The 27,295-nt window shown below is 55.7% G+C and overlaps 1 protein-coding gene across 2 annotated transcripts in view; it reads right to left on the bottom strand.

Moving 5' to 3' along the window:
- Dac (dachshund family transcription factor) overlaps positions 1 to 25,815 on the bottom strand; it is a 179,035-nt gene extending 153,220 nt beyond the window's left edge. For both annotated transcript variants that reach the window (XM_078181128.1, XM_078181129.1), the window contains exon 1: positions 23,952 to 25,815. In XM_078181128.1, coding sequence (XP_078037254.1) covers positions 23,952 to 24,733 — 782 coding nt within the window. In that variant the 5' untranslated portion in view covers positions 24,734 to 25,815. The remainder of the gene's footprint in view (positions 1 to 23,951) is intronic.
- Positions 25,816 to 27,295: the final 1,480 nt, after the last annotated feature.

Below are 27,295 nucleotides of genomic sequence, written 5' to 3'. Positions count from 1 at the left end.
TTTAAGGGACCATAAATTCGAGCAGAATTTCATTTCCATCGCTAATGGCTGCTTTAAATGAAACTGTATTGCTCTCTATCTTCTTCGCGGGCGCAGTTTTATACGGCCACGGATTTTTATGCGCGAGAATCCGCCACGCGGTGATACGCAATTAGCCGCGAATCTTGGAGCGGAATCGGGTTCCCAGGCTTTTCGTAGAAACGCCTGGCCGGCGATAACCGCGTCCAGGGTAATCGGCTCTCCGGACGTTCGAAGTCCTCGAGATCGATGGAAGAAGGGTTAGAAACGCTTCACCGGCCGCGTAGAAAGATACTCTCGCACTTACGACGCGTGTCCCCGAACGCACAATGGCTTAGAGGGAAAATCTCGAGCACGGTGCCGTAGACTCGAGATTGTAGGATCTTGGACGGAAAGGAACGGTAGCCGGAGGATAATCGACGGAATCCCTCGGTGTCGCTGACTAATTCGAGCGTGCCGAGATCTCGAGGAGCAGCGGGACCGTAGGAATTCGTGTCTGGGATTCCGCTTCACGCTCCCGCGGAGTGGCCGCGCGAGAAAAAAGGGAGGAGGCCGGAGGGAGAAGAAAGGGAGAGGCAGGAGGGCGTTAACTGAACTTTAATGGAGATCGCAGATAAATCGTTCCGACGGTCGCCGGTGAAAGAACTCTTTGACGGATTACGGCCGAAATCGTATCTATCCGGTGGCCGGGTCCCTTTGGGGCCGTCTACCTGAGACCCGCGCTGTCGACGCGATCTCGCCGAGAGTCGCTCGAAACGGTCCGAGTGCCGCTCGTCGACTCGGTCGCGCGCGACGGGGATTTTTCCCGCGACTACGCGGAATTAGTCGGATAAAAGGGGGCCGATCGGACGGAGAGGGCGCGCAAAGAGGAACGGGCGGAGGGAAAAAAAAAGAAGAGATTGAGAGCAGGAAGGCGCTCAACAAGTCGAATAAAAAAGCTCATAAATAAAGAGGAGGAATTCTCTCGTGCCATGCTCTCGAGCCACCCTTTGCCCTCCGCTCTCGCTCGCGCGCGCTTTCTCTCTCTCTCTCTCTCTCTATCTCTCTCTCTCTCTATCCCTTTCTCCGACTGTTTCTCTCTACCTTGCTGTTTTGCCGTCTCTCGCACCCTCCGCGTTTCTGCGAATGTCCCCGCGGACACCTGTTGCTGCGCCAGGCCCTCCGCTTCCCGTGTCAAACAGAGAAACGGAGAAGCAGAGAAACAGCGAAACAGAGAAACGAAAGGAGGGGGAGGAAATTGAAGGCACTCGCTCGATTGCTCGCGTCGACGATTGCCCGGCGAATTCGACGGACGATTTACCCTCGACTCGTTTCAACGGGGGCTGCCATCATCGGCCTAGCAGCTGAAAATTCGACGACTTTTATGTACACCGCGAGCGCGTATCCTCCACCATTTTTACATTGTCGAGGTGCTGCGACGGTTTTCATTCGTTCGAAAATTGTTGAAACTGCGAAGACTGCTCGATAGGGAACTATCGAATGAATTGTTCGGATCAAGCACACTGGTGAAGCAAAAGCCGCGTCGGCCGATCGTAATGCTGTACGAATCGGTGAGATCGTCCATCGGCATCTCGGTATCGATATCGCCTGAATAGAGGATGTCCCGTTTCATGGGGATCTAGACACTAGTTCAAGACCGTTGGTAACGACGCTCCTAACAGCGTGCTCGTCCTAATCCGATATTTGTTCGGTAGTCCCGTCGCTAAAAGCGGTTTTTTCGCGTGACGCGACGCGGCGCGGCTGCACGCTCGAGCGTGTCTGAAAGATCGCGTCGCATAATCGCGCGGCGGGTGTCGCCCAGCGTCGCCGAAAAACCGGGGATCGGTGCCCGAGGTGCCCAATTTCTCGCCCCCGTCGATCGCTCGACGGGTGGTAGACACTTTCGTTTTGCAACAAACGTTGCCGCCGCGCCGCCGGTGGCAAACAGGCGCGCCCCAAAACTCGTCGCGATCTCTGGCCCCTGCAGCAGTCCCCCCGGTTCGCCCCCTGTGCCCCGGTAAGATCGCTCACGCCCCGATTATCGCGGCGAATAGAGAGAGCCCGGCCGGATTTCACGCATCCCCGAATTATTTCAGGCGTCTAGTACGCGACTTAAAAGAGACGCGTCGCGTCGCAGCCCCGTGCTGCCGCTGCTACCCTCGTTCCACGCCCCTGACGCAGCCCCGAACAATCTCGCTGGCAATTTCACCGGTGCTCGAGCCTCTTTTTCTTCTCGCGAGCGAACGCGTTCCCTTTGCGCCCCGCGTGCCGCCCCGCGTCCACCATTACAAATGGAAATGCAATAAAAAGTTGTAATCGAGCCTGCGAGGCGCGACGAGAGAGCTGAGAAATGATATCCGTTTCCTCATTATGCCGACTCGAGGCATTCCGCCTCGAGATGGAAGTTAAGCGAGTTAAGGAGCGACGCTTCGTTTCATTTCCGCGACGATCCCCTTTCACGGTTTTACCAAATCGGCTACGACTCGCTACGGTCCCCCTTTGAAGCTGTTCAATTTTAATATGGAATCTCGAGGAGTCGAACGTTTCGCGTCATCTCAGAGATTCGGAGCGCGGACGATAGAGGCTTGTTAAATTTTTTCTTTTTATAGATAATCGTACGGATGCAGTCTCTTTAAAGATTGCGACCCGCAAAGTGGAATTCGGTCTCGAGAATCGATTGCTCTTGGAATCGGGAGAGACATTGTTTCGGCGCGGTGTCGCGACACCTCGCTCACGCGAGCCCGCGTTTTCGTCGGCTTGTAATTTATTCGGGCCACCCTGTAATTAGCGGGCAGCCCCGAGCGTTGGATTCCCGATCCCGATCCGACCGCGTTCCCGGCATTCCATTTATCACAAATCTGCCGCGTGAATGTGGAAACGACGCTCGGAATAGGCGTGCGAACCTCCGGAGCCCCCAGATCGCGATACTAATCGTCATCGTTTTGTTCGGGACGATGATAAAGTTGTTCTTCGTGCTCATAAATCGCGAGTTCGTTGTTAAAAATCGTGTGAAACATTTAATAGATCTTTCATGCCCTGTCAAATTCTTAATTCATCGGGGCCACCGGAACATCGCGGAAACTACGTCCTATTCGGAGATCGTTTCAAAGACCTCGTCTCTGTCAAATTTTACGAAAATTAACATTCTCCTCGTTCGTTGACCGACCTTCTGGTATTACCTGTAACGCGTTTGCGATATAAAAATTCTACGAATTCGACGGAGATCGCTTAAAGAAGATGGACGTCGCGTGTCATGCGAAAGAACAAAGCGTAACGATCCGCTTGGAGATGGGGCGGGAGGAGCGCGAACGGATCGAACAATGGCCGGCGAGAATCTCACGCGGAATAGCATACATCTCGGGGACCGTTACGCATCGCGTGGCCCCGATATCGAGCGGGCCACACCGGTCCTGTTAGTCCTCTCTTTCGCCGTGTTTCCCCGGACGGCCGGATCGCGCGAGCCTGCGCGCGCTCGCCTTTCTTTCCCCGTGTTTTTCAGCCGCGAGATAATCGTCTCGGTAATTAGCGGTCTAGTGGCCCCTGGGCCTCCGGTGGCATCGGCACCCTTTGTCCCCGGGGCTCGGGATCTTCCCGCTCGGCGCGGTCCGACGCCGCGCGGCGCGGCGCGGCCGGCGAGTCGTGCGTAACGAATCGCATGCTGGAAACCTGTTTGTCACCGCGCCGGGAGGAACCGCGTGTCACCGATACGCTGATCTTCCCATGCATTATGCAATAGCCGCCTCGACCCCTTTCGTCTCCCCTCCTCCACCTCCTCCTCCTCCTCATCCTCCCCGTTCTCACCTCAACACCCTCGCCGAGGCGAATTTTCCGGCATCTTCTCGTGCGGACGGACTCGAGCGCGCGACGACGACGGCTTTCGATCTCGTCGCGCGCCCCAACTCCCCTCTACCACCGCTTCTTCACGCGATACGGCCGCAAAAGGTTCACGTGCAGGTAATTGCCACCGTGGGCCAGTTCGTATACTGGACAATTTTCCAGGTTTCGAGCACTCGATGGCCGCGAGGCCTATAATTGTGTGGGCGATAGCGAAATTGTTCGTGAAACCGAAGGTTCGGTGTGCTCTGTTTACAGAGGATGCAGCGTCAATTTTTGGGAGCAAACGATTGAAGAAAGTCGGCAGCTGTCGTCTGATACAGCAGACAAAAATTCTTCTGCCAAAGAATATAATAATTGGGCCTCTCGCGAGTGTGGCGATAAAAATTATGAACCACGTAAAGATACGTAGATGTTGGCCGACGTTTGAATGCGGCATTAAAAACGAGGAGATACACGTTCGGGTCTGCAGGTTCGAAATAAGGAGATAAAGCTCTGATTGCGAACGCTGGCGAAACGGCTCGACGATTGAACACTTTCCCAGCCAGAAAAATCGCAGAGGCTAATTGAGAGAGTCTCGTGGAGAACCATGGCGGAAAGTAGGGGGTGGATTGCAGAACGCAGAACAAAGGATAGGAGCGACGTTTTATTCGAATCGAGAGAAGTTATTCGCGGAAGAATTCACGTGGGCCTTCTAGGAAATTCCGGCGAGCCTCCGGTAGCTACGGCGGTGCGCCGAAACGGCGGACAGGCATGCAACTGCGGCGCGGTTGAGCATTCGCGCCGATTCGTAGCTCGGCAAATAAATCTCGGGCAACCTGTACTCACACGACATTCTTTTTCTAGATTTCCTGTTCGGCGTTCCACGATGCAACATTGACGTGCAATTAACGGGCGCCGGCGGTGGCAATTCGAGCGGGATATTCAGCCGCAAAACTCTCTCATTAGCTGTGAAACCAGAGGCGGGTCGAGCAAGAAAAATGGAACCATTAACCCCGTCGCGCCGGTTGTTGATACGCTCGAGACGCGAGTCGCGAATTGGTATTAACAATGCTCGGCAAAGCGAATAAAAATGTTAAAGTCGTCGACGGCTCTTGCGCAATTACCCGGTTAAGCGGTAAAACTGGCGGCAAGAAAGTCGAGGCAGAAGAGGATGCACCGGGCGAAACAACATTGCCGGGATCATTAGGGCGAATGGACTGGTTTACACCGACTGGTCGCTTGTCCTTCGCGATTCTTTTTAATTTAATCAATTTGGATTTGGTTACGGTCGATTCTCGGCCCGTTTTAAGCGTTAACAAAATTATCATTTTAACAAATTAGCGTTTCGCCTAATTTTAGCGTCGTTGGAAAAAAAAACACGACAGGCGCAGCCCGTAAATATAAATTGTTCCTTCGGATATATCGGCAATAAGGCTGGGGACACGGCACTCGTTCGAAACGAGACGCGTATGTAAAGTGCACCAATAATTACGCAACTAATTAGCAGACATTTCTACCAATAAAATAATATCGCGTTCGATACTGCTATCTTAGTCAGGGGGCTCGTAGCTCGTTCCCCCGGCGCGCGCGTTTTGCACGAAACGGGGAAATTATAGATTCCCACGGAATTTCTGTTTCGCGCTATAGACTCGGAACAATTTTGTTTTACATAATGATGCCGCGGGTGTAATCGCGAGCCAGCTGTCGGTCGAAAACGAAGGAATCGAAACGTGGATCGCGCCGTCTGCTCGAATTTCCTGCGGAGCGTCTGGCCGGTGTATCGATTTCGAAAGAAATTGAAATCAGAGCGAGCGATTAAAGCCGCGCGGACGACCGGTCACGCTCTTCCGCGCGCGCTCGGCATTCCGAAGCGATGCGGCGCGGTGCGGCGTGGCGCGGCTCGGCACGCGATTATCGCGCCGGATCGCCGGAATAGATCGGGCCGACCGATTCCGGAGGCGTCGAAACGCGTGGCGAATCGGGGAAAACGAGAGAGGGCGTCGAGACGCCGCGACGCGAGGCGCTGTCGGGAATCGGGAATGGGGAATGGTGAACGGGGGGGGGGGGGGAATGGGAGTCGTGAGCGCGATCGTGCGACCCCGGCCGAAACCGGACGAGAAAAATCGCGCTTGCCGCCGACAGGAAGGTCGGACAGAGAAATCTCGCGGTGTTCTTAATTAGCTTCCTCCGCTAAAGGGGAACGTAGTAGTCGCTTCTCGCTTCTCGCTCTCGCTTCGCCTTGTCTCGCGCGCCCGCTCGTGCGCTCATTAATATACGGGAACGCGCGAGTCGGGAATACATACGTTAACGCTCATTTCTACTCGCCTCTGCACGCCGAAATCAGCTCCTTCCATTCTCGCTCGTGTTTCAACCTCCGCGCGCGGAATGATCGCGCGGTTTGCACAGTAGCGGTCGTATATTTAACACGGCGAGTTTTCATTTCAGTTACCCGCATACTGTGCTACCGTTGCTCGTTCGTCGAGACTCCGTTTCGTTCTGAAATCCACAGACGCGGCGTTTCACTCTCTTAATTCCCGACTTGTGCGAACGACGAGCATTAAGCGAGCCGCGTTTCGAGCGAGCATTTCCTATGGTAGCGCGCCAACCAATTTCATTCCTTCTTCTCGTCCTAATCTTTTATCCGCTATTGCGCTCGCAGAAAACATTATGCCCTCGCGTTTACGCAGCGGAACGATATTGTGCCCGATGCTGTTCTTGCCGCGTTATTAGCGCGGCGAGATCGTTTAGACAACGATGTTGATGTTGTTACAAGTTTTCCCGACTGTGATATTAAAAACCACTCGGACTATTTTTTTCCTTTGTTTTGTCGTCAGCTGGGAAGAAAACGCGGCAGGCGTCATCGCGGCGAGATAACGACAGTTATTAACGTAAGCTGCGCCGGAAAAACTGGCCGAGAGGAAACCGACGACACGCCCCTGAACAGTCCCATAAATTTCAGCGTGGCCTGATTAATCCCCGTCGACGCGAATCGCGTCTACCCGTTCCGGGAGATTCGACCGATACGAATGTTTCCTCTCGAGGAGCGAGCGAGCGAGCGAGCGTTCGAAACAGTGTCGAGCATCGTACAAATGGGAAAAAGTGCCGGAGTCAAGGGTCAGTCGTCTAGAAATGAATTTCAGAGCAACGTCGGAGCCGGTTAACAAGGCGGTTACTGTTAACATTTAACAAGCTTGTTAGCCAATTTCATAGCGGCGCGGCGTCGAAAAGAGGAAAGAGAAGGCGAGAGAGATCCACGCACAGCTAACTCTTGAGAAATCGTGGTTCCCGAAGATCTCATTCACACCTCGGTCTCAGGAGAATTGCCGGGTTCTGCCGGCTGCGGAGTGTGGGAGGAGGAGGAGGAGGAGGTGGTGGAGGAGGTGGAGCAGGTGGGCGAGGGGCCGAGAGGGATGCGCGACCGAGTCGCGGATCGCAGAATCGTAAAAAGATAAAGGCTAGGCGAGGCGCGAACGAGGAAGGCAGAGCGCGAAAAAGAGGAATAGATGTTAGATAGAGGCGCTCGGAGCGGGTCGACGAGCAGCCAACAACCCGAGGAACCGCGGCCGCGCCGTGTTACTCTGGCTCTTGGTGTGCTACCGGTAGGCTTCTGCTGATGTTCCTCTCGTGGCCGCTACCGTTCCTGCCGCTGACGGTTGCTATCATTAAAACGTAATCACTGCCGTTCGCTAACCCCGCACGGCGATGCTAATTCCCTCGTTAATTAATGCCGAGTCTCATTGTGCTCGGGCCGCGCGCCGCGAGCTCGACGACGCTCGATTCCATCCAGCAACCGTCGATCGAGACATTAGGCCGGGCATCGTTCCGCAGACACCTCGGAGCCTGACGAATGCCGTGTTTCTCTCGAGGAACGTTAACTCTCCGGATAGGGTTCGCAACGGTCGCGATGCAGTCCTGCTCGATGAGTTTGAAATATCCGAAACAATAAGCTACTCGAAGCAGACGATTAAGATTGTCTTCGCATTAGCGTCTCGAATCTCATCGAGCGTCGAATCCGTAGCGTGCAGAATGAAGGGCGGGCGTGCGACGAATGGATCTAAGGAGAAAGCGAGGAGCAACAACCCTTTGAGGTTCGAGGTTCGAGGCTCGAAACTCCACTCTCGTTTGAAACGGTCCGCGAACGTAATTACGGAACGCGTCGCAATAATCGAACGCATTGTCCGTCGCTGGAGAAAAAAAGGGGGGGCCGATGCGTTTCTTGATCGGCGGCCGGTCGATCCTTCGGCTCGAGTGCCCTCGAAGATGCTCGAGAGTCTAGAGAGAGAGAGAGAGAGAAGGGCCGCGTCCTTTGCGGTCCAGGGACGAGCTCGATCCTCCTGTCCGCGTCGAGATACGCTTCATTATCGAGCGCTAAACGGTCGTCTCTCGTAACCAGTAAGCGACAATGCTACAATACCCAAAGCTGCGGAACCTCACCCTTGAAATTAGTTTTGTTCCCGTGCCGGCGACAATGGACGCTCGTTTTCGGTCGCCGTGAACAACGGCCATTATTCTTGTTATTACTGTCACAAAAGCGAAAATTAACCAGCGCTCCGACGCGGGAAACGGCGGGCAAGGTGAATTACTCGTCCGCGAATTTTTTCCAAAGTGTTCGAACCTTTGGATCGGCCCCCCGGTTCTCCTTTATCGGGTCAGGTGCTAAAAGTCTGTTAGAGCTTTCTCTTGCTCCGATTTTGAGGACAGGAATTTCCATAGAGATCCGCACTCTGATTACTAAATGAGCCATGCGCTCTTGAAACTTGAAACAGGGAAAAAGAGCGCCGCGCCGTCTCTTTGACAGGCCTGGCGTGTTTCCTTCCGAAACAATAGAGGTCTCGGAACAAATATTAATACCGCGAAGAAGTGCCTTGTCTTTAAACAGATCGTTGCTCGGTGAAACAATGGGAGTACAGTTGTTTAGCGACACGAGCAGATGTTCGAGATCAGAAACAATAAGTTCTTGTGCGACATACGAGGAGTTCTCAGAGACGATCTTTGAAGCGATTGAGAGAGAGAGAGAGAGAGAGAATCGCACGGAAAAGATTCTAGGAACGACTATGATCCTCGGCCGAAGATCCGGGGACCCTTCGATCGTGGACGTCGATCAGCTGGGCCCCGCCTTTTGTATACTCGGCTGACGCTGCAACTTCGACCCCAGCGGCGACGGTTTTTTTAGCGAATTTAATATTTATACCGAATGACTGATGACCGTAATACTGAAACGGGGTCGTATTGTTCGAAACGCCAATGTCATTGATCGATACGCGGTGGGAAACTTGGACCGGGACGACACGGTCTCGCGCGGAATCTCCGCAATGCTCGGTCAACCTACGATTCCTACGACTACTGCGAACTTTCCTGCACCGTCACGGTTTCATTAGGACCCCGCTGACATTAGTTTTCCACCAATGGTTTCCAGCCGATAAAGAGCGCGTGTTTTAAGCCGCTGCCTTTAAAATGTTGCGCTGCGCCGTTTGACTCGACTCGCAGAAGCATTTCGTCCAATGGAACGAAGTCGAGAGCGTGTCGTATTCGCAGAAATTACAGGATCAGGAAATAGACGAGAAATAAAAGTGCCGGCAATTTTAACTTTTCGCCATCGACTCGAAGAATCTGATGGTTGGTCGTCCTTTCTCTCGGAGCGTTCGGCAACGAGCAGTCGTTAATGAGGCGATATTTCAGTTTTCGAATAACTGACCTGGGTCGAGCACACACATCGAACCGGTTCGAGAAGCGACCTCCGACCGCACTTTGAAACTGTCCGTTTCCCCGATCCGTAACTGTTGACTGTTGGCCGTTGGCCGTTAGTCGATGGCCGTTGCCGTTGGCCGTTGGCGATCCTTGGCGGGGGACGTGTATCTCTCAATTAGGCCTAGCATCGACGCGAGCTCCTCGTTCGGTTCTCGCGAGAAAAGGGGACGATCGGGCCGGATCGTGGCAATCGGAATGAAAAGCAAACAAGTCCCACCTCCGGTCTATCGACAGCGCGCCAATAATTGATAGAATAAATTAAATCATTTGTCTTGGCGGGAAATTAAAAATGTAATTTATATACGGTGGGTCGGGCCCGTACCTGGCCGAGTCTCTGATAAAAGGAGAGAGAGACGAACACACCTACACTCTGCCTCTATACACGTCTGCACGGTCCCGACTCTCGACTCTCTCTCGCTCTCTGCACACTGGACCAAGGGAATCGGACACGGAGAAAAGGGTCCCGGTCCTGGGATGCATCGTGCTGGATTACCGCGAGGGCGACGAAAGAGACGGAGGAAACGGCGATCCTCTTGCACGGAGAAAGAAGGACTATGGCCGAGCCCGTGGGATGGGGGTGGGTGGGAACAGGAGGAGGACGGGGCCAGGGGGCAGAAGCAGCCAGAGTACGCGCCTCGCGCCCTAGCTCCTCGCCTCGCCTCGCCTTGCCTCGCCTCGCGCCGCGTCGGTGGCTCGTTTTGTTTTTCGGCCGTCTTTCGATTTATTCCACGCTGATGAATCAGGTGTGGCGCTCTCCTCGTCCCTCGCTGGTCTGTCTCTGTCCGTAAGGGGCTCGAGATTACTTTTGTGGGCGGAACGCTTTCTGTCAGTGCCTCCGAGGGTATATTCAGGTATAGAAACTCTCCTCTTCGCGAATACACGTGTTCCGCTCATCCGTGCATACCTTTTGCTCCCGCAACTCCACACCGGACCCGCAGGAACCCGCAGCACCCGTTCCGATTCAAATTCGAACGCGAAACGATCCTCGTTATTCCGTGTATCCATCGCGTCTTCCCTCCTCGGCAATCGCGGGCTCGTAAATCTGCCGGGACGCGACAATATTTTCGGGAGCTATTCAGCGGCGCCGCGAGGATGTTGGTGGTGCCGGCGATTAGGAGCGTGAACGCGACCGCGACCCGACGCTCTTCATCTGTCAAAACAACGCAAAGTTTCGCGAACGTCCTGCACGGTGTTTATCGCGATCTCAAACACGTGGGCGGGAACGGGAACCTCGTGAATCACCGAACTGTGGAGAGAGACGTTGCCGGGCTTTCCAAAGGCCTTTGAGAGGCTGCCTCGCGCGAGTCGATTGCCGGTCGGGACCTCCTGGAAGAGGATCGTACGGGAACAGAACTTGCCAACTTGCCAACTGGCAAAGCATGATGCGGACGTTGGGTCCACGAATTATTCGATGGATGGAACAGCGACGTGGATTGCTCGCGCGCGTTTCCACGAAGTTGTAGGAATCCACCGTGAAACTGTGAGTTAAACGAAGATCGTTGGAATAGGACGAGTTCGATCTTGATTTGTCCAGACAGGTGTGGACCGAAAGCGGCTTTCGGAGGTATCTTTCTCCTCTATTGGAAGAATGTTTTCCCATTGTCTCGTGTACGAGATCGTTTGGCTTCCGCGGTCGTAGATGGGCTTTGTTGCTGGCATTGTTTCTGGCTTTGTTTCTGGCGATGCCCGAAGGATCGCATCGTCAGAGAGGAAGCCGGTCGGAAAAACAGCGCGGCGTGTTCGGCGCTCGTTGGACGAGACAAAGCGGGGGCAACCGACGAATCGGGAGGGAAGCGGAGAAGCGGAGGTAAAGAGGAAAGACGAAAGAAGAAAGAGAGCTCGGAGCTTGGTGTGCCCGGACCGGCAGCGTAGGACGATTTGTTCGCGCCGCGGGAGTTCGGCTTAACGAAAATAAGCGAACTTCTCACATAACTCACTGGGGACTTGGCTCCGGGGCCCCTCGGTCCCTCTGCCCGCTAAACCGCTAAACGAACCAACAAACGAATACAAATAGAAATCATTAATGGTTTTGTTTCACCAGTGGGTCTAGGCCTCGCCGAGAGGGAGAGAGACGGGACCAGAGCCACGATAATGATTCGTTAATGATTCCCTGCAGCCCGACCTGCCTCGGTCCGGCCTGTCTCGGCTCGGCCCGGCCCGGCCCGGCTCGCGTTAGGGTATTCGGCATCTCCGCATGGGAACTCGAAGCTGCGGAACTCGCCGTTCCGCTGGAACGAACGCGATTACACGCGGGATTTAAGCGCGATTCGTTGAAACATTGGCGCAGCGGGTGGCGCGAGGAGGAACAGGAAATCCGCAGGTAGCCCACCGGTAGCCTCTATCGCGATTCTAGCGCCGAATCGTTGAGCCGGTCCGAACAAGCTGCTCTCTCTCTCTCTCTCTCTCTCTCTCGACCTTCCGCAGTCAAACTACTCGACGACTTTTAGGGCCAAGCCCGATTTACAAGGCATCTGAAACAAGGCTTTTGTAATCCACGAGCTATCCAGAATCCTTGGCGACCCTTTTATTCGTCGACTCGAGGCGGGGCGAGCACAGAGACGTTCTCAACGCGTGACTCTCGGCGCGATTCTCAGCGCGGCTCAACGATGACACGAGCAATCGAGATAATCGTCGACGACGTGCAATTATATCATTGTACCGAATTACCTGGCGGCGTTTCACGGCCGTTGTTACGGTCGCGGACCCCGGAGAACCGGGCTGCGGAGGTGTTATTAACTGCCGACGTTGATACATCTAGTCCCGGTTCGCAGCCGCGCGGATCGCGGCCCGTATCGACGGCCACATTTTTCCCGGCCGTCCCGAGACGTACGAGAAATTGGACCGGAGGAGACCGGAGCGATCCTCCGTACCCCGGATCTTCTAGACTAATTAGATTCGCGAGGCATTAAACCGCCCCTCCCGGAAACAAAAACACGAAAAATTCGACGGCCAAATAAAATAGTTGGCTGACGTAACAAGACCGTCTACTCGATCGAAAGATTGCGACAGGAAAGAATTGATAGCGGATAGCAGATATATATAAAATAGGTACGCGTTCGCCAGGAGTAGAAGATCTCGAAACAACACGAGTAGAACCGATAGTCGAATCGGGAGGGAGGAAGAAGTCGGGTCCGATCGTGACGACTCTTGCGGATCGGCAGCAAGAAGGCATAGACGTGTAATTACGAAGGGTTCGGTTTCTCGAAGCCGTCCGCAGTATATCATCGTTCGATTAACCCCGAAAAATTACAAATTACCGCTCGCGGTGAACTGTCAGGGTTTCGCGCCGGTTCCACGACGGTGCGATTCCTCTAGCCCAACTGCCGCCATCTTGGATACGGCTTTCGGATCTGCAGTTTCAACAGAACAGTTTCATCCATCAGTACATTGCATCTTTCCAACAGATAATCAAGTTTTATTGCTAAATTCTTCGTGCTCGCGTCCGGTGCGACTTGGACGCGACCTTATCGCGTCCGGTGCGACTTGGACGCGACCTTATCGCGGATCGGCGTCGCGTTTCCGGCGTTCGCGAGCGAGCGATAGATAGAAAAAAAAGCGGACGATTCGACCGCGTCCGGTCGAAGCGTCGAGCGTCCGTCATCCGATGATCCAGGAATCCGCGATCCCTGAATTATGGATGAGGAGTAAGGCCGCGGAGGAATCCGGCAAGGCGCGGACGACGGAGAGCGAGAGGGTAGGCCTTGCGAGGGAGGGCACGGGGATCGTTATCGGCGGACGCGGCCATAAAGTACATTTTAATTCGAGCGCGGTCGCGATAGATAAAGCACGGAGCAGGCTAGGCGGACCTTGCGCGGCTATGCGGCCGCGCGCGGCCGTGCGGCTAGGTGGCCGTGCGGCCCGCGAATCGCACGTACGGACAATCAGACTTGCAAAAGCGGGGCTTAATTGGCCTCTTAGCCGCGCGGGACGATGATTAATTGGCGCGGAACCGGCCGCGAGGTGAGCTCGGCACGAAACTTCTCTCCTCTCTACCCTCTCTATATCGCTCCATCTCGCTATCTCTCTATCTCCGTTTCCTCGCGTTCTACGCCCCGCGACGACCCGAAATCTCGGCGAGATCGCCGATGACGTAAGAGGACGCGCGATCTCTCGCGCGCCTCTTGAATTGTCGCGAAACATCCGAACGGGGGACGCAGCCGCGGACGGAACCATTTTCAGCAAATTGCAGTGATCCGTGGTTGGGATAGGTGTAACCGAAACGAATGTCCGTAAAAATCATCGCGCCTAGGAATGAAGCCGACGGGTTCGGGTAGGGGTTCGGGTAGAAAGAAGTGTAAGAAAACGAAACGGAAACGAGTAGAAACGCGGAGGAGGCGTGCGTGCAACACGCGAGCTGACCGCACGCGTGTAAAGATGGCTCCTCGAGCGGCTGACGAGTCGTGAGTCCCGAGTGCCGAGTCTTCGAGTTCGGGCACCGACTTGGACTTGGATGGTGGCTGCGTCGACTCGAAAACAGACTAACCCCTTCTGTACGTATGTCGGCGGCTATCACGACCGTCCATGTACAGAGCAAGAGAGAGAACGATGGAGTGAGAGAGAAAGAGGGAGGGGAGAGCATGCTCGACGTCTCTTCAGGGTTGGGAATCGCGGTGGCTGTCGTTGATTGACGCGCGACGTTACGCCAAACTCTCCGGGCACGCGAGCCAAGTAAACGGGCCCGGCCTCGCTGCGCCTTGCTCCCGATTGGCAGCGATTCCGCCTCGGTAACTGGCAAACAATCCCGGCCACTCGAGATACCAAAGGCCGAAGGGGGAAACGGTCTGCAGTCTGTACACGGAGAGAGAGAGAGAGAGAGAGAGAGGGAGCCTTCGATTCGATTCGATTCGCAAACGCCGCTGCCGTCGCCGAGCCGTCGACGTTCATTCGCGAATCCCACCGAGATCTAGACGCGAGACCCTGCTGCCGATTATAGTGCCGACTGTATCCTTCCCGCTACCAGTTTACTAGATTACAGTCGTCCACGGAGACGTTACCCCGGCTCTGGCAATACATTCGAACGAGTAGCTTCCAGGTAGGCGCTTCCAACTCTCTCTCTCTCTCCCTCTCTCTCTGTCTCTCTCTCGTCAGCTCTCGTTTTCGCGAACACCAGTCGTTGGTGCGCTATGGAATTCACCGACAATTTCGCGAGCCTCGATTCCGCGTATCGGGAGCGCCAGATCACGAGGATCCTGTTCCAGGGGCTGATTAGAGATCGCCGAGATCCACGGAGTTCGCCGCGACAATTTGCGCCGGCCAACGCCGTGGAAACAACCACTTTCCTGCGATTTCTTAGAATTCGAAGCATCGAGACAGTTGCACGAAGCGCCGTTTTTCATGTATTTTATTAAATCGTCGCGATCCGAGCTATTCGTAATAGTTTTTAACAAAATAAATAAAGGACGGCTCCCCGATCTGTCGAAACAGTTCTAGATTTCTCGATGCGAGTTTGCGTTGTGGAATACCGCGGAGCAGATCGCGAGAACATCGAAATTCCCGAAGAACCAGGGAATCCGGAATCGTCGCGGTCGGTCGATTCGTTAACGGTTCCTCGGGCTTGGTAGGGGGGAGGCGCGAAGGGGCGCGGCCGATCCAAAAGTTCTAACAGTGGCTTAAAATACCGGGCGTCTAGCAGGGAGGTCTCGTGCGTCGTTTAATTACCGTGTGTAACGAGTTCGAGTGGCTGCCGTGCGCACGAAACCCCTCTCGAGAAAAGGGGGTGCGATATGCTCGCTGACGTCGTCCACGAATCACTCGAAATTACCGTGTACCGTTGCGACCCACACCCCTCGCCGTTTTCCCACCCCTTTCGGCAGCGTTCCGCCCGTCTCGAGCCTCGAGTCTCTCGAGTCTAGGCGTTCGAGTCTCGAGCCCGTGTGCAACCCACCCCTCTCGCCCCGCCTCGTCCAACCCAGCCGGGCTTCCCGGGCCCGAATCGTTTCGTTTTGCGATCCTCCGTCGGAATCGACGATGGAAATCGCCGCACGAACGCCGCACGGGAAGGGTTGCCAGAAGGCGCGCCCGCAGGTGTGCAGGGACACCCCTGTGTCTATCGACACCGGGAATCGTTGAGAATATCGCGGACCGGAGGGGGAGGGAAAGAAAGAGAGCGAGAGAGAGGGAGGGAGAGTCCTTGGGATTTCTCAAAGAGGGAACCGTCTAAGCGAAAAGTGTCGAGAGCCACCAGAGAGGAGGGTTGTCTTTCGCGAAAGGGTCGATTAGAAGGGTAGACCGAGTCGCTGCGAGGGTGGAGGGTCGGGGGCAAGATACCCACGGACCACGGGTCTCTACCCACAGTCAGCTGTTTTAATGTGGGTCACCGGTTCCTACAAACGATCGATTTCCGGAGAAAACGACACTCTCCCGACCTCTCTCTTTCTCTCTCTCTCTTTCTCTCTTCCAATCCCCTAGATCGTACCAACGGGATTTGTCGGAATCTAGCAAACGGGGACTTTGGTGTTTCATTAGTTTGCTTCCTAAGTCGGCAAAGTATCCGAAACTCGCGAGTTCGTCGAAGCTCGAGACCGTTTCGTCCGCAATATTCGCATGGCCGAAATTTCCCCGAGGCTCGAACTATTTTGGGCCAGGTGGCGATCGGACGCGCTCTTCGGAGCGGTTTCTCGCAATCGACGCGTCCACGCGATCTCTCCCTCGATCGATCACCCGTTCCGTCCACATTTCGTCGGGCCCTCGATACGATCTACGAGATCGGCGATAGCATCGGACGCGACGAGCGAACCCTGCTCCCGCTAAACGTCCGAACGGCTCGCGCTCCGTCGCTGATTTATACCAGGTCCCCGCGAACAGTAAGACGAAATAATACACGGCCCCTTCGACAAATGGGCGGGCGCGCGGTGTCGCCGGCAGATTTTTCGTTTCTGTTCCGTCGCTGACGTAACGGCGGGACTCGGGACACGGACTTCCGCATAGGCCGACGACCCTCCTCGAGATAAAACACAAACACGCCGACGAATGCATATTTATGCGGTAGGCGTTGTTCTGCGGACTCGCCTAGCTTCTGCGAACAAGCGGACGACGACCGACGAGATTCGGAAAATAGTTTTACCTCTAGAGGCAAAGAGAGTCCGCGGAGGCTGAAACTTTCCCTCAGACTTTATTCGTTGCGATCGCAAATGCTGCGTCCGATCGATCAATTTGCTGAAAGAAAGAAACACATTTCCATGCGACTTCCGCTTCCTACAACCAATTTGGAAAATGTTTATGTAGCGCAAAGATCTACAGTCCAGTAATTTCTTCGCTCGATACATAATTGCTGGCTGCTAACGAGGTATGCAAATCGTATGCGTCCGAAGCGCGCTGCAACATCTATCGCGATGCGCAGAGGAATATATTTCAGAAAATTAACCGAAACAATCCCGCAGAAAAACCCTCGCAGTCTTCGAACGAGGAAGAAAGTAAGAGATAAAAATGGAAACCACACGTGGTCGCCGAAAATCGATCGGGGCGCCTACAGCGGATCATAAATTGCTGATTCGAGGAAATCTTCGAGCGGAATGGGATTCCAGTCGGAGGAATCGCGGAATCGGTGCGAGTCTCGTGTTTCTGATTCAGTAAATGGAAATGTGGGAAACCGTGGAGCCAATAAATGGAAATATCACGGGTCGTCAATGGCACGATCGCTGGAGGAGAAGACGAGGAGCTCCGGGAGCCTGGCGCCGCGCCGCGCATCGTGGCGATACAATGCCGGCTACGGGATGACTTGCATCTGTACCGGTCTACACGACGAGGCATCAGCATCGCGCCGATCCTAGCCACAGGCGGTTTCGTTCGACTTCCTCCTCGGCTTCGCATCTCCGCAACAAGATCCCTCGTGAATTCTCATCGCGAGCGAAGCGATTCCATCGGCCGCTCCTCCAGTTTTCTTCCAAGCCGATTTCGATTGCTCTTTCCGGTCCCCGGAGCGAAACGCTATGAAATCATCGACGCGCGTACTCGGTTGCATTGAAAACTCAACGTGGAAATATTCCTTCAACCATTCGCGTATCGAGGAACACTTCAAACTTGAACTGTTTGAATTTATTAATTTCTATTTATCTAAGTCGGCACGAATCGGTTTCTACAACGTCTACACGAATTCCTTGTTGTTGGAGCGAGAATTAAAGCGTCGTGGTTCACGTCGAGGAAAAAGTTTGCGAGTGGTGCACGGCAGACGGGGAGAAAGCTCGAAAAATAAAGGAAAGAGGAAGGTTCGGTTAATCCTTCTTGTTTGCCTTTCCGTTAATTATCTAGAATTAAGAAGGCCGGTTGTCGCGGCGCTCCGACCGGTCCGGCCGGCCGGATTACTGGCTCGATTATTACTTGTTGCGGATTATTAATTACCGAGAATTACTGGGAGAGACGGAGCTAGGGTTCTGCTGCGAGGGGTTGCCCCGAGTTGCGAGTGCGAGTGCGAGTGCTTCGGAAGAAACCGAGCGCGAGCAGGAGCGACGGATTTGCGGCGGATTTGCGCCGGAGACTCGATCGATGTCGGAGGAACGGGTCTCCTCGCGCATTCAGAAACAATATTCCTTGATTACTCCCCGCCTGTGGTGCTCTCGACGGAACTTGGCGTTCAACTTGGCCAGCATCCTCGAGAAACGTCGCGCGATCCACGTTGTCGCGCGTCGATTCAAAAACCCCGTAAACGGCCGATGAAATTCGCAACGTTCGATTGAATTCGATCGAACGGCGGGAGGGGTGTCTGTAACGTCTTTAAAGACTCCATTTTGCTTCCGTTTAATCGATCGAGTACAAAATATATCCAACGTCGCAAAATACGGTAATCCTTGTTAGCGTGTGCATCCGCGAGCTTGCGTGCGCCATCCGAAGGTCCGAATACAGCCGAGCGAGCATTGCGTCGAAGGGACAATTTACGTTGCGGAATATTCTCGAATAATGTTAGGTATAGGGCGGGCTCCAATCAGCGGACAATAAAAGGAGCTATTTAAAGAAAATCACGAGCGGAAACGAGCGCGAGCGATCACGGAGCATGGCTGCGCGGCAGCGCTTGCAGCAGCGGGCCCGTGGCCCCCGTGGCCCCTGGCCCGGTAGGCTCGGCGAGGAGGACGCGCGCGTATCTGTGTCAAAAGCAACCCGCCGGCAATAATGGAAGCCCTTAAAAACGTAAAGCTGGCTAGAGGGCCAGTTGAGCGGGCGCGTGGGTTATGAAACCGAGCAGGGGCAGCGAGCGAGAGAGAAACAGTGGCGGTGAGAGAGAGAGAGAGAGAGAGACCAGGAAAAAAACGGCCGAGCCAGCTGCCGTACACAATCCGATACAATCGCGGAGAGTGGATACGGTTTTCCGAGGAAGATAAATGGAAGCGTCGAAGGCACCGGGATCGGCCAAGAGGTCCGTGATCGGCCCGTACTCGGCAACCGAGAATAATTGCTGGGAAAACCAGATTTCGCCGGCGCATACGCGACGCGACGGCCACTCTTTGGCCCTTCGCACCCCTTTGCTTTCCTTCTCCAAACACTCTTTGTAATTTTCACCGATCCTGCTTCTATGTCATAAATCGTATCCGATACTTCTCCAACTTCTTTTGGCCGTCCTCTCGACGATTTTTGGCATCCTCTGGAGCGACGCGACGCAGCAGCAACGGCTTCGATTTGGAAATCGTACTACTTTCCATAGGCTCTTGCGTTTGCGCGATTAAACGCGAACGCGTACCCATTTAACCGAGCGCGTCTCTGCATACTGCACACTATCGTGCGCATAAGCAGCACGGCAACAACGAGCAGGCGGGAGAAACGTACGAAGCCAAGAAAATAAATATTAATAACGATGCTTTCCCTCTCTCTCTTTCTCTCTCTTGCTCTTCCATCCTTTCTCTAGCCAAGCGTCTTCTTTATCCTCTCCCGGTGCTCGAAGTAGTCCTCTCTCGCTCCCATCTTTCCTCGACGCGAGTTGCATCGTGCAACTAGACCACTCTGTTCCCCGTTGCACTCTCTCTCCCTCTCTCTCTCTCTCTCTCTCTCTCTCTCTCTCTCTCTCTCTCTCTCACTCCGTTACTCACCGGGTGCGCGTTTGTGCATTGTTAGGGCCATTACGGGAGCCAATTAATCTATGCACAATTTTATAATTAAACGGCTAATAGCGCATAGAATTATAGTCCAGGGCCGCGCGCACTCCCACGTATCCTGCCCGCGTGTTCGTTCGTGGATTATGCGTCGAGAAATAGACTGCCAGACGCCGCGCCGATGGAAAATTAAGGAAAAATAAGGGGACGCCGGAAGAGACGGAGGGAAACGTCACCGGATTCGATCGCGGGGCGAGCGCGTGTCGCGTAATCTCCGCTTCTGCTTCGGCTCTTGCCAGGCGGAACGATAATCGGGACACCTCGCCGACGATGATTCAGTTGGATCGTCGCCGGACCCAGGGCAAATTGACTGCAGGATAATTGGCTCGTCTCGTTAGCGAGCGTATATGGCATCAATTAGGCGTAGCCGGGAAGGAGCGTGCTCGACGGCCGAATCGGGGACGATTCTCGCCGATCGGTGGACGCGTGGGCGGACAAGGCGTTTCGATTTGTAAGCGTCATTCGCAATTACCCGCGGCTAAAAAGCCGAGTCGCTCCTCTAAACAACTTAATTGGTCCTCGACGACGATACCGCCGCCAAATACGAGCCACGCACGATCCCTCCTCCGGCCTGACCTTTGCGAGACGATCCTCGATTAGCATCCGACGCGTCCGCCTAATTCGATTTTACTTTACTTTCTCTATCGACGCCGATACGTTTGTCAGCTTTCGTCCTCCGCGTCTCTGTTCGACCGGCAAATCGGTCGGATGTTGTGCTCCTGTCTATTCTATCGCGAAAGGAGGATCTTTACCGCGCGGACCTCCAGTCTCCCAGTTTTTCTTTCTGCCGATTCCCACGAAACAATTCACGGAAATGAGAAAATCCGCGTCCGGTAATCTATCCACCGATCGCCAAACCCGATCGAACGCATCGAATCTCGCCGAGCGAAAAAGCGCCGTGCCTTGTACAATTTTAGAGGTGTCGCCGCGGCCTTCTTTGGGCCAAGTCCGGATTCACGGGACGAGTACGCGATCCCCGACGCCATGCGACGCTACGCGACGCGACGCTCGGCGTTGCAGCGCAGCCGGCGCCGCCGCTCTAAACCGCAAGAAAAATCTGGCTGAATTATCGGTGCGGTTCTCGGTGCATGCTGTTGCATCGATGGCGATGGCGATGGAGCCGGGCCGTAGGGCCGTGTAACCGTGCGCGCGCGAAAGCCCCCTTTGGCTGCTACATAGAGAGCCAGAGAGAGGCAGAGGTAACATCGGTGTGCAGCCAGTGTTCCCGGTGTTACCACTGCCCGTGCATTATCAGAATGTAACGACGTCAGCGGTACACGCGACCAACACCGGACACCGCGCATACGAGGACCATACCGCGGTCTCTTAATCATCCGATTTTTCCTGGCGATCCTCCCTCGCACCCTCCGCCCGCCCGCCCCTCCTCCTCCCCTCTGCACCCCCCGCGAAACGCCGCCGCGCTTCGGAGAGCTACCAGTGGCCGCGGTTTTTCCAATCGATACGAGAGAACCTCCGGATTCCGCTTGGCTCGACGCTCCGGATCGCGAGAACCGTGTCCGCGTCCCGTCGGCCTTTCGCCGTCTCCTCGACGCGGTGCGCGGCGTATTCGAACAATTTTTCTCGTCGAGCTGTGCAAGTAGCCGCCAGTCAAGTCCGCCGTGCACGATCGTCACGGTGACAATGAGCTCGAGTCGCGATCCATCAACCATTGTGCTCTCGATGGCAGCTGGTTTGCGTCACTGCGTTTTCTGTGATCGAACAAACGCGTCGAGCACAAAAAATTTCTCTTCATTTCTGCCTCCGCTAACAAAACCTTCTTGTTTCGATTTCTGGCGAGTCCAACGTTCGCGCGAATCGCTACGAAAACGAACGGAAGCTTAAACACTGTTTCCTTCGATTATCGTGTGGTTGTTCGTTCAGAATTCAGTTTCGGATCGACGAAGCATACTATTTCCGGAATTTCCGTAAAAATATTCGTTGGCAGCGGCCAGATTCGTGCAAAGAGAATTCTTGGATATCGCGCCGCGATAACGCTCCGTCGCGTCGCGCACGGCGATCCTGGCACGCGAATTTTTCCTCGAAAACTCGACGGAACGGCGTCGATCGAGCACCGTGTTCGTCGGTCACTGTCCCGTACGACTGTTTCCCGTTTCGTGCACTCGAATCGAAGACCTTTGGGGTCTTGCGATCTATATGTCTTGTTCGCAGAAATTAAAGACACGTGAGAACATGATTGTACGGTGATAGATTTCGTAGCCTTCGAGAGAGAACGAGGTCGAGGAGGCTAAACTCTGTCAACGTCTTCGTTACGCCACCTACTAAAATCTACCAAATTTCTTTGCAAAATCACGCGGATCTTCCCGTGCATCCTAAATTGTTAGATACGCGGTCTCTTAATCTCGTAGAAAATGGAGGAGCGGAAAGAACCTCCGAAGAGAGAGAGAGACAAGACTTTACGAGATCACACTTTCGCTTTTCTTTTCGAGCAGAGCCGGTCTGATGGAACGATCAGAAATTCGCAAGCTCTCAATCTATGTATGGTAGATTGTTTCGAAAGCGAGTCTGACACCGTCGTTAGAGGAGAGGAACGCGGCGCGGAGCCAAACTGCGGAGAAATGATGGATCATCCTGGGTGTTCGAGGGACATTGACCGGTCAGGTTTTCACTTTTTCGGCGTGGCATAATGGCGAGGTACGTTATACGATATCGAGACCACGGCTCCAGGCAAACTCTCTTTCTTTCTCTCACTCTCTCTCTCTCTCACTCACTCGCGAAATAAAAGAAACGCGAGAAGCAACACTCGTTACGCATTACCCGTTACGGAATAATTAACCGGTAGGTGAGGCGAGCCGACGCGACCGTTCCCGAGTCCACAAGGGTCCCCGAACGCGCAGTCCATACGAAAATAGCCCCGAGGGTGTCGAACGGGTCTCGTTCGAAAGCTACTAGAAACCCAATAAGAAAGCTCGCAAATGGGAAATGTAAACAGCAGCGTTCCCTCGGGAACGGGGATAGCAGACGCGTAGGCCGAGATCGAGATCGAGGAGGGCCGCGGCTGTTCGACGCTATTCGACGCGCGACGGCCACGCCGGCTCTGTTCTGTAACTGCGACTCGGATTATTTGGATCCCTATCCCTACAGCCGTCTCGTTTCCTCCCGATTTCTCCGTCCTCCTCCTGTTCCCGTCTCTATTCCCTCCGCTCGGAATCCCTCGACCCTCTTTCTCCTTCGCCCTCGCTGTGTGTCGCCCGCGCTGAATCCGTTTCCGTTCTGACTGCCACTGCGCGCCACTGCCGGCGATGCTATTGTCCCCAAGCCCGGACCGATTCGCCACCGAAAATCGATCCCCCGACATCCGCGTATCGCGATCGAACGGGATCCAACGACCGCGCCCGGTCCACGGAAAATCGGAACCGAGCGAGAGCGAAGAGAACGGGAATAGCCGCGGTCGTGAGCGTAGGAGGATCGCGAACCCCGGGACAATATTTTCCCCGACGACCATCGGATCCCCTCGTTCCGTTTACCATTCCGTTTCGTCTGCCGTCTGACTCGTGGGTGGGGTAAGCTTGTACTACAGCCACTTCTCTCTGTCTCGTCGGTGGGGACGATTCATTCAGAGAAACTGCCGTGAAAGGGACACCTGTTGGCACGGAGGCCCGTTGACAATTCCAGATACAAAGGCACGTGCCTTCGACCGCGGATCCTCTCTGTCGCTGTCCCGGCTCCCCCCGAGTCGTGCTCCCCCGCGAGATCGAGTGGTCTTTGGAAAACAATCGGCTCGAGGGCCGACAGCGTACGATGGACGAGCGAACGAACAGATAAATGGACAATCGGCCCGGGAGCGAGAAAACTAGAATCGAATCGCGACGTCGTCGAGAACGGCGAAGATGTAAAGGGGCTCGGAGGGCAGAAGAGACGATCCGAGAAAGCGGCTGAGAAATTGAGACGAGATAAAAAGCCGGCGTGAAGGGGATGACGAGCCTTGGGAGCGAGAAGAGTAGCCGAGGCGCGATTAAAATATTTTTTGGTCGGTCGGTAGCGCGCGGAGCGTTCCGTAGCTGGCCGAAGATAAAGTGCTGCCCAGAGGCGACACCGGCCGTTATTAATACACGCGAGGATCGTAGCTTCCGTTCCCGGGAACGGGAGCGGGTGCGGGAGCGGGAGCCGTAGGTGGCTCTCTACACAGCGCGTTATCGTCGCGCGTCATCGAGTCTCTTTGGACAAAAGGGGTACCGCGGTCCGCGGGTGCGACTCGAGAATATCTCGATTCGAGTCTCGAGAACCGGGGCGAGCCGTGTCCGGTCTCGGGACGCGTTCCCCGTCTAGCTCTAGTAGATGTGGCGGTGGATTTACCTGGCCGTGGTGCAATCCCTGTAGAGTATGTCGAAGTCCTTGCAGCTGAGTAGCTTGCACCGGTTGACGCCGGGCTGGATGGCTCCGAGGCCGCGTAGAATCCTAACTTGCTCGACGTTGCACACCAACGGCACTATATCGAGCCTCTTGAGCTTCGTGTAGACGGTGTGGAGGCCGCCGACCAGGTGCTTCAGGAAGAGCTCGAAGGCCTGCGGCAGGCAGAGCATCGTGTCGCCGGCGATGATGAACGCGGCGACCTTTTGGCCGCGATAGTCGACCAGCTTGCACTCGTTGGCGGTCGGGTCGCTGGTGCTGATCGGCGGCGGGCTGTTGTAGGACCTGGGCGGCAGGACCGCGTGATGAGCGGCCATCAGCTCGAGGGGCGAGCTGTGGTGTCCGCTGAGCATGCCGCCGAGCTGGCCCAGCAGCCCGAGGCCCGGCGGCGGCAGACCCGGCATTCGGGGCACCATGCCTGGCGGTGCGCCCGGTGTTCCTCCGGCCGATAAGGGCGGCGGGCTCAACGGCAGACCCTGAGGTGGCGAACCGCGAGTCGGCGAACCCGGCGTGGGAACGCCGCGGTGCTGTTGCTGCTGCGATTGTTGCTCCCGGAGCTGGTCCCTGGGATGGGGCTGCTGGTGCGACGGCGGCGGCTGGCTGTGGGAACCGTGGAGCTGTTGCTGACTCTGCTGGCCCGACGGGCTGTGGGGATGCTTCGGGCTGCCGGTTACGGGACTGGCGCGGCTACTGTGGTCGGACGAACTATCCATCGCTCCGTGGTCCATGGAGTGTCCTAGTACCACCGCGGACTGTTTGCCGAAGAGGCTCCTCTCTTTTCTCTGTTCTCGTTTCTCCAAGGTAGCAGGCGCTCTGGTATCGGGTCGTTGATTCGCGAGTGCACACACGGGTCACGGGGGTCGCGGTCTCTCCCTCGGACAGCTACCGAGAGACGGCCGGCGTTCAGCCGGCTCGGCTCGGACTCGGACCTCGGTCTCGGTCTCCGTCTCTCAGTCTCTCGCCCACGTGGACACCACGGGCTTCGAAGAGGACCAAGCGCCGCCCCAGTCAACGCATACTCTGGGCATACGAGTCTCCGAGTCTTCCTCCGATCGGCTTCGGGTGGCCCCCAGCCGACGAACAGCGCGGGTCCCGGCGATCCAGGATCGGTTTCCAGAGGAATCGATTCCTCGAGGAGAGAGTCACTGTCACTCGCCGGTAAAACTTGTCGCGTCTCACGGAGTACGGTGAACCGTGTACGCGGAGCTAACAACTTCACTGTGCACAACCACTCGGACGACTCTGTCCATGACAATCGGCTGACGGTGCCGATCGACGCAGGCCCGAGGACCCAGCGATCGCCTCGCTACTGCTCGCGGACTGCTCTTCGCGACGGGTCTCTCTCTTTCTCTCTCTCTCTTTCTCTCTCTCTCTCTCTCGTCTCTCCTCTCTCCTCGCGTTAGGCTTTCTCTCTGTATCTATCTCTAACTATCCATCCATCTATCGTCGACACTGAGACGGAGTATTTTTCGGAGCACACTCGATTCGACTGGACACCCGGCTCCGATCGACGCTCGATCGCGAAAACTGTCGTCGACACCGTACTGCGACGCGACACAAACGGAACGCGACGACGTTCACCGCAGAGCCGACCGAGCACGACCAAGATGCTGTCGCGTTGACAGCGATCGCGACCACGGTGACGGTGACGGTGACGGAGACGGTGACGGAGACGATGACGGTGACGGTGACGGACACAACGACGGCGACGACGGCGGCGACGACGAGGACGACGGCGACGACGACGGCGGCGGCGACGACGACGACCACGACGAAAGCGGCTGCGGCGGTAACTCGCAGGAACGCGCGTCGCTCGTTCTCAAAGTGGCAAACGCTCTCTCGGTCGAGTCGGGAGTATTTCCCTACCCAGTCACAGATGTAATAAATAAAAACATCGGTGGGAGCCCGAAGAACGGGGAGGATGGGCGTTCTGTGCGCGCAACAGAGTATCCGGTTGGCGGAGCCACCGGGGTGGCAGTTCTCCCGATTGGATGCCAGCCTCGCGGCGTCGACGCCTTTCGAGCCTTCCCCCTCGCGGTGGTGGGACCGAAGAGCCGTTCCCCACCAGGCGGCAACCACTGCCACCGACGACGCCGGCCGGGACGATTCCGGGGGCGACTAACACACGGAGACATCCAGACGCAGACGCGAGTCTCGACAAGACAGTACGATTCGAACCTACCGCCGATCTACGCGCTACGAGCTACGAGTGGGGATTTCTTCTTTTTCCTCGCGACCTCTCTACCCCTCCACCGGGCACCAGCCGCCTCGCCGATACCCCCTGTCCCACCCCATCCCACCCCACCGCCCCTCCCGCCCTACCCCCCAAGCCACCGAAACCCCTCGGCCCTCCTCGCCGCTCCTACGATCTTCTATCCAGCCCTCCTCCTCGTTCCCTCCCGCCCGCCCTCCTTCTCCTACCGCCTGCCCGCCCGCCCGCCAGGGCCGCGTTCCTTCGACCCCTCGTCTCTTGTCGCTTTGCCGTTTCCTGCCTTCCCTTCTCCTTCGCGTTGTTTCTCCTTTCTTTCTTCCCCTTTTTGCTTTCTTCCGCGCGACACCCCACCCCGTTTCTTTTTCCGTTTCGTTCCCGGAGTCTCTTCTACTAATCGTCGTCCTTCCTTGCCGCACTCGAAACCTTTTCGCCTCTCTGTCCCTCTCTCACTCTCTCCCTATCTCTCTCTCTCTCTCTCTCTGTCTCCTTTTCCGTTTCTGTTTTCTTTCTCTTTCTCTATCGTTACTTCTTATACTTCTTCTCCTCCGTGTGTATATATTCTTCCTCTGTCTTTCACCGCGTTCAAACGTCTCCCTCGAGCATTCTCCGCTAACCTCTCTCTCTCTCTCCCTCTCTCCCTCTGTTTCGTTCTCCGTTCCCCTGCCTCTTCGCAGCTCCCTCCTACTTCTTCCTGCGGCTTCTCCTCCCACCTTGGCTTATGGCTAGCACGCTCTCCCGAACTCCGCGCTCTCTCTCGCGCGCCTTCGCGCGTCGTTCCCTCTTCGGTGGCCGTCCTATTCTCCGGGCTCTCCTTGTTCCACCCGCCCTCTCCCACCTTTCCGCGTCTCTCTGCCCCGCCTGTCTCTCGATCGCGCGACTTCGCTCGTCTCTCTCTCCTCGCTTCCTCTCCCTGTTCCTCTGTCCGTACTCTCTCCGTACGACGAAGAATGTCGCCGGCGCGGCGTTCGAATCGATCGGCGGGTCTCTCGAGCACGCGGGGGGTCTCCCCCCCCCCCCCCCCCCTGCCCCCTTCAGTTTCACCCGTCCCCTCGGTCCCCCCCCCGCCCCTCGTTGGGGC

Source organism: Augochlora pura, chromosome 5, assembly GCF_028453695.1.
Source record: "Augochlora pura isolate Apur16 chromosome 5, APUR_v2.2.1, whole genome shotgun sequence".
In the NCBI taxonomy this organism is placed as follows: domain Eukaryota; kingdom Metazoa; phylum Arthropoda; class Insecta; order Hymenoptera; family Halictidae; genus Augochlora; species Augochlora pura.
The sequence above is the reverse complement of the archived record's forward strand: the minus strand, read 5'-3'. Positions and strand labels throughout refer to the sequence as shown.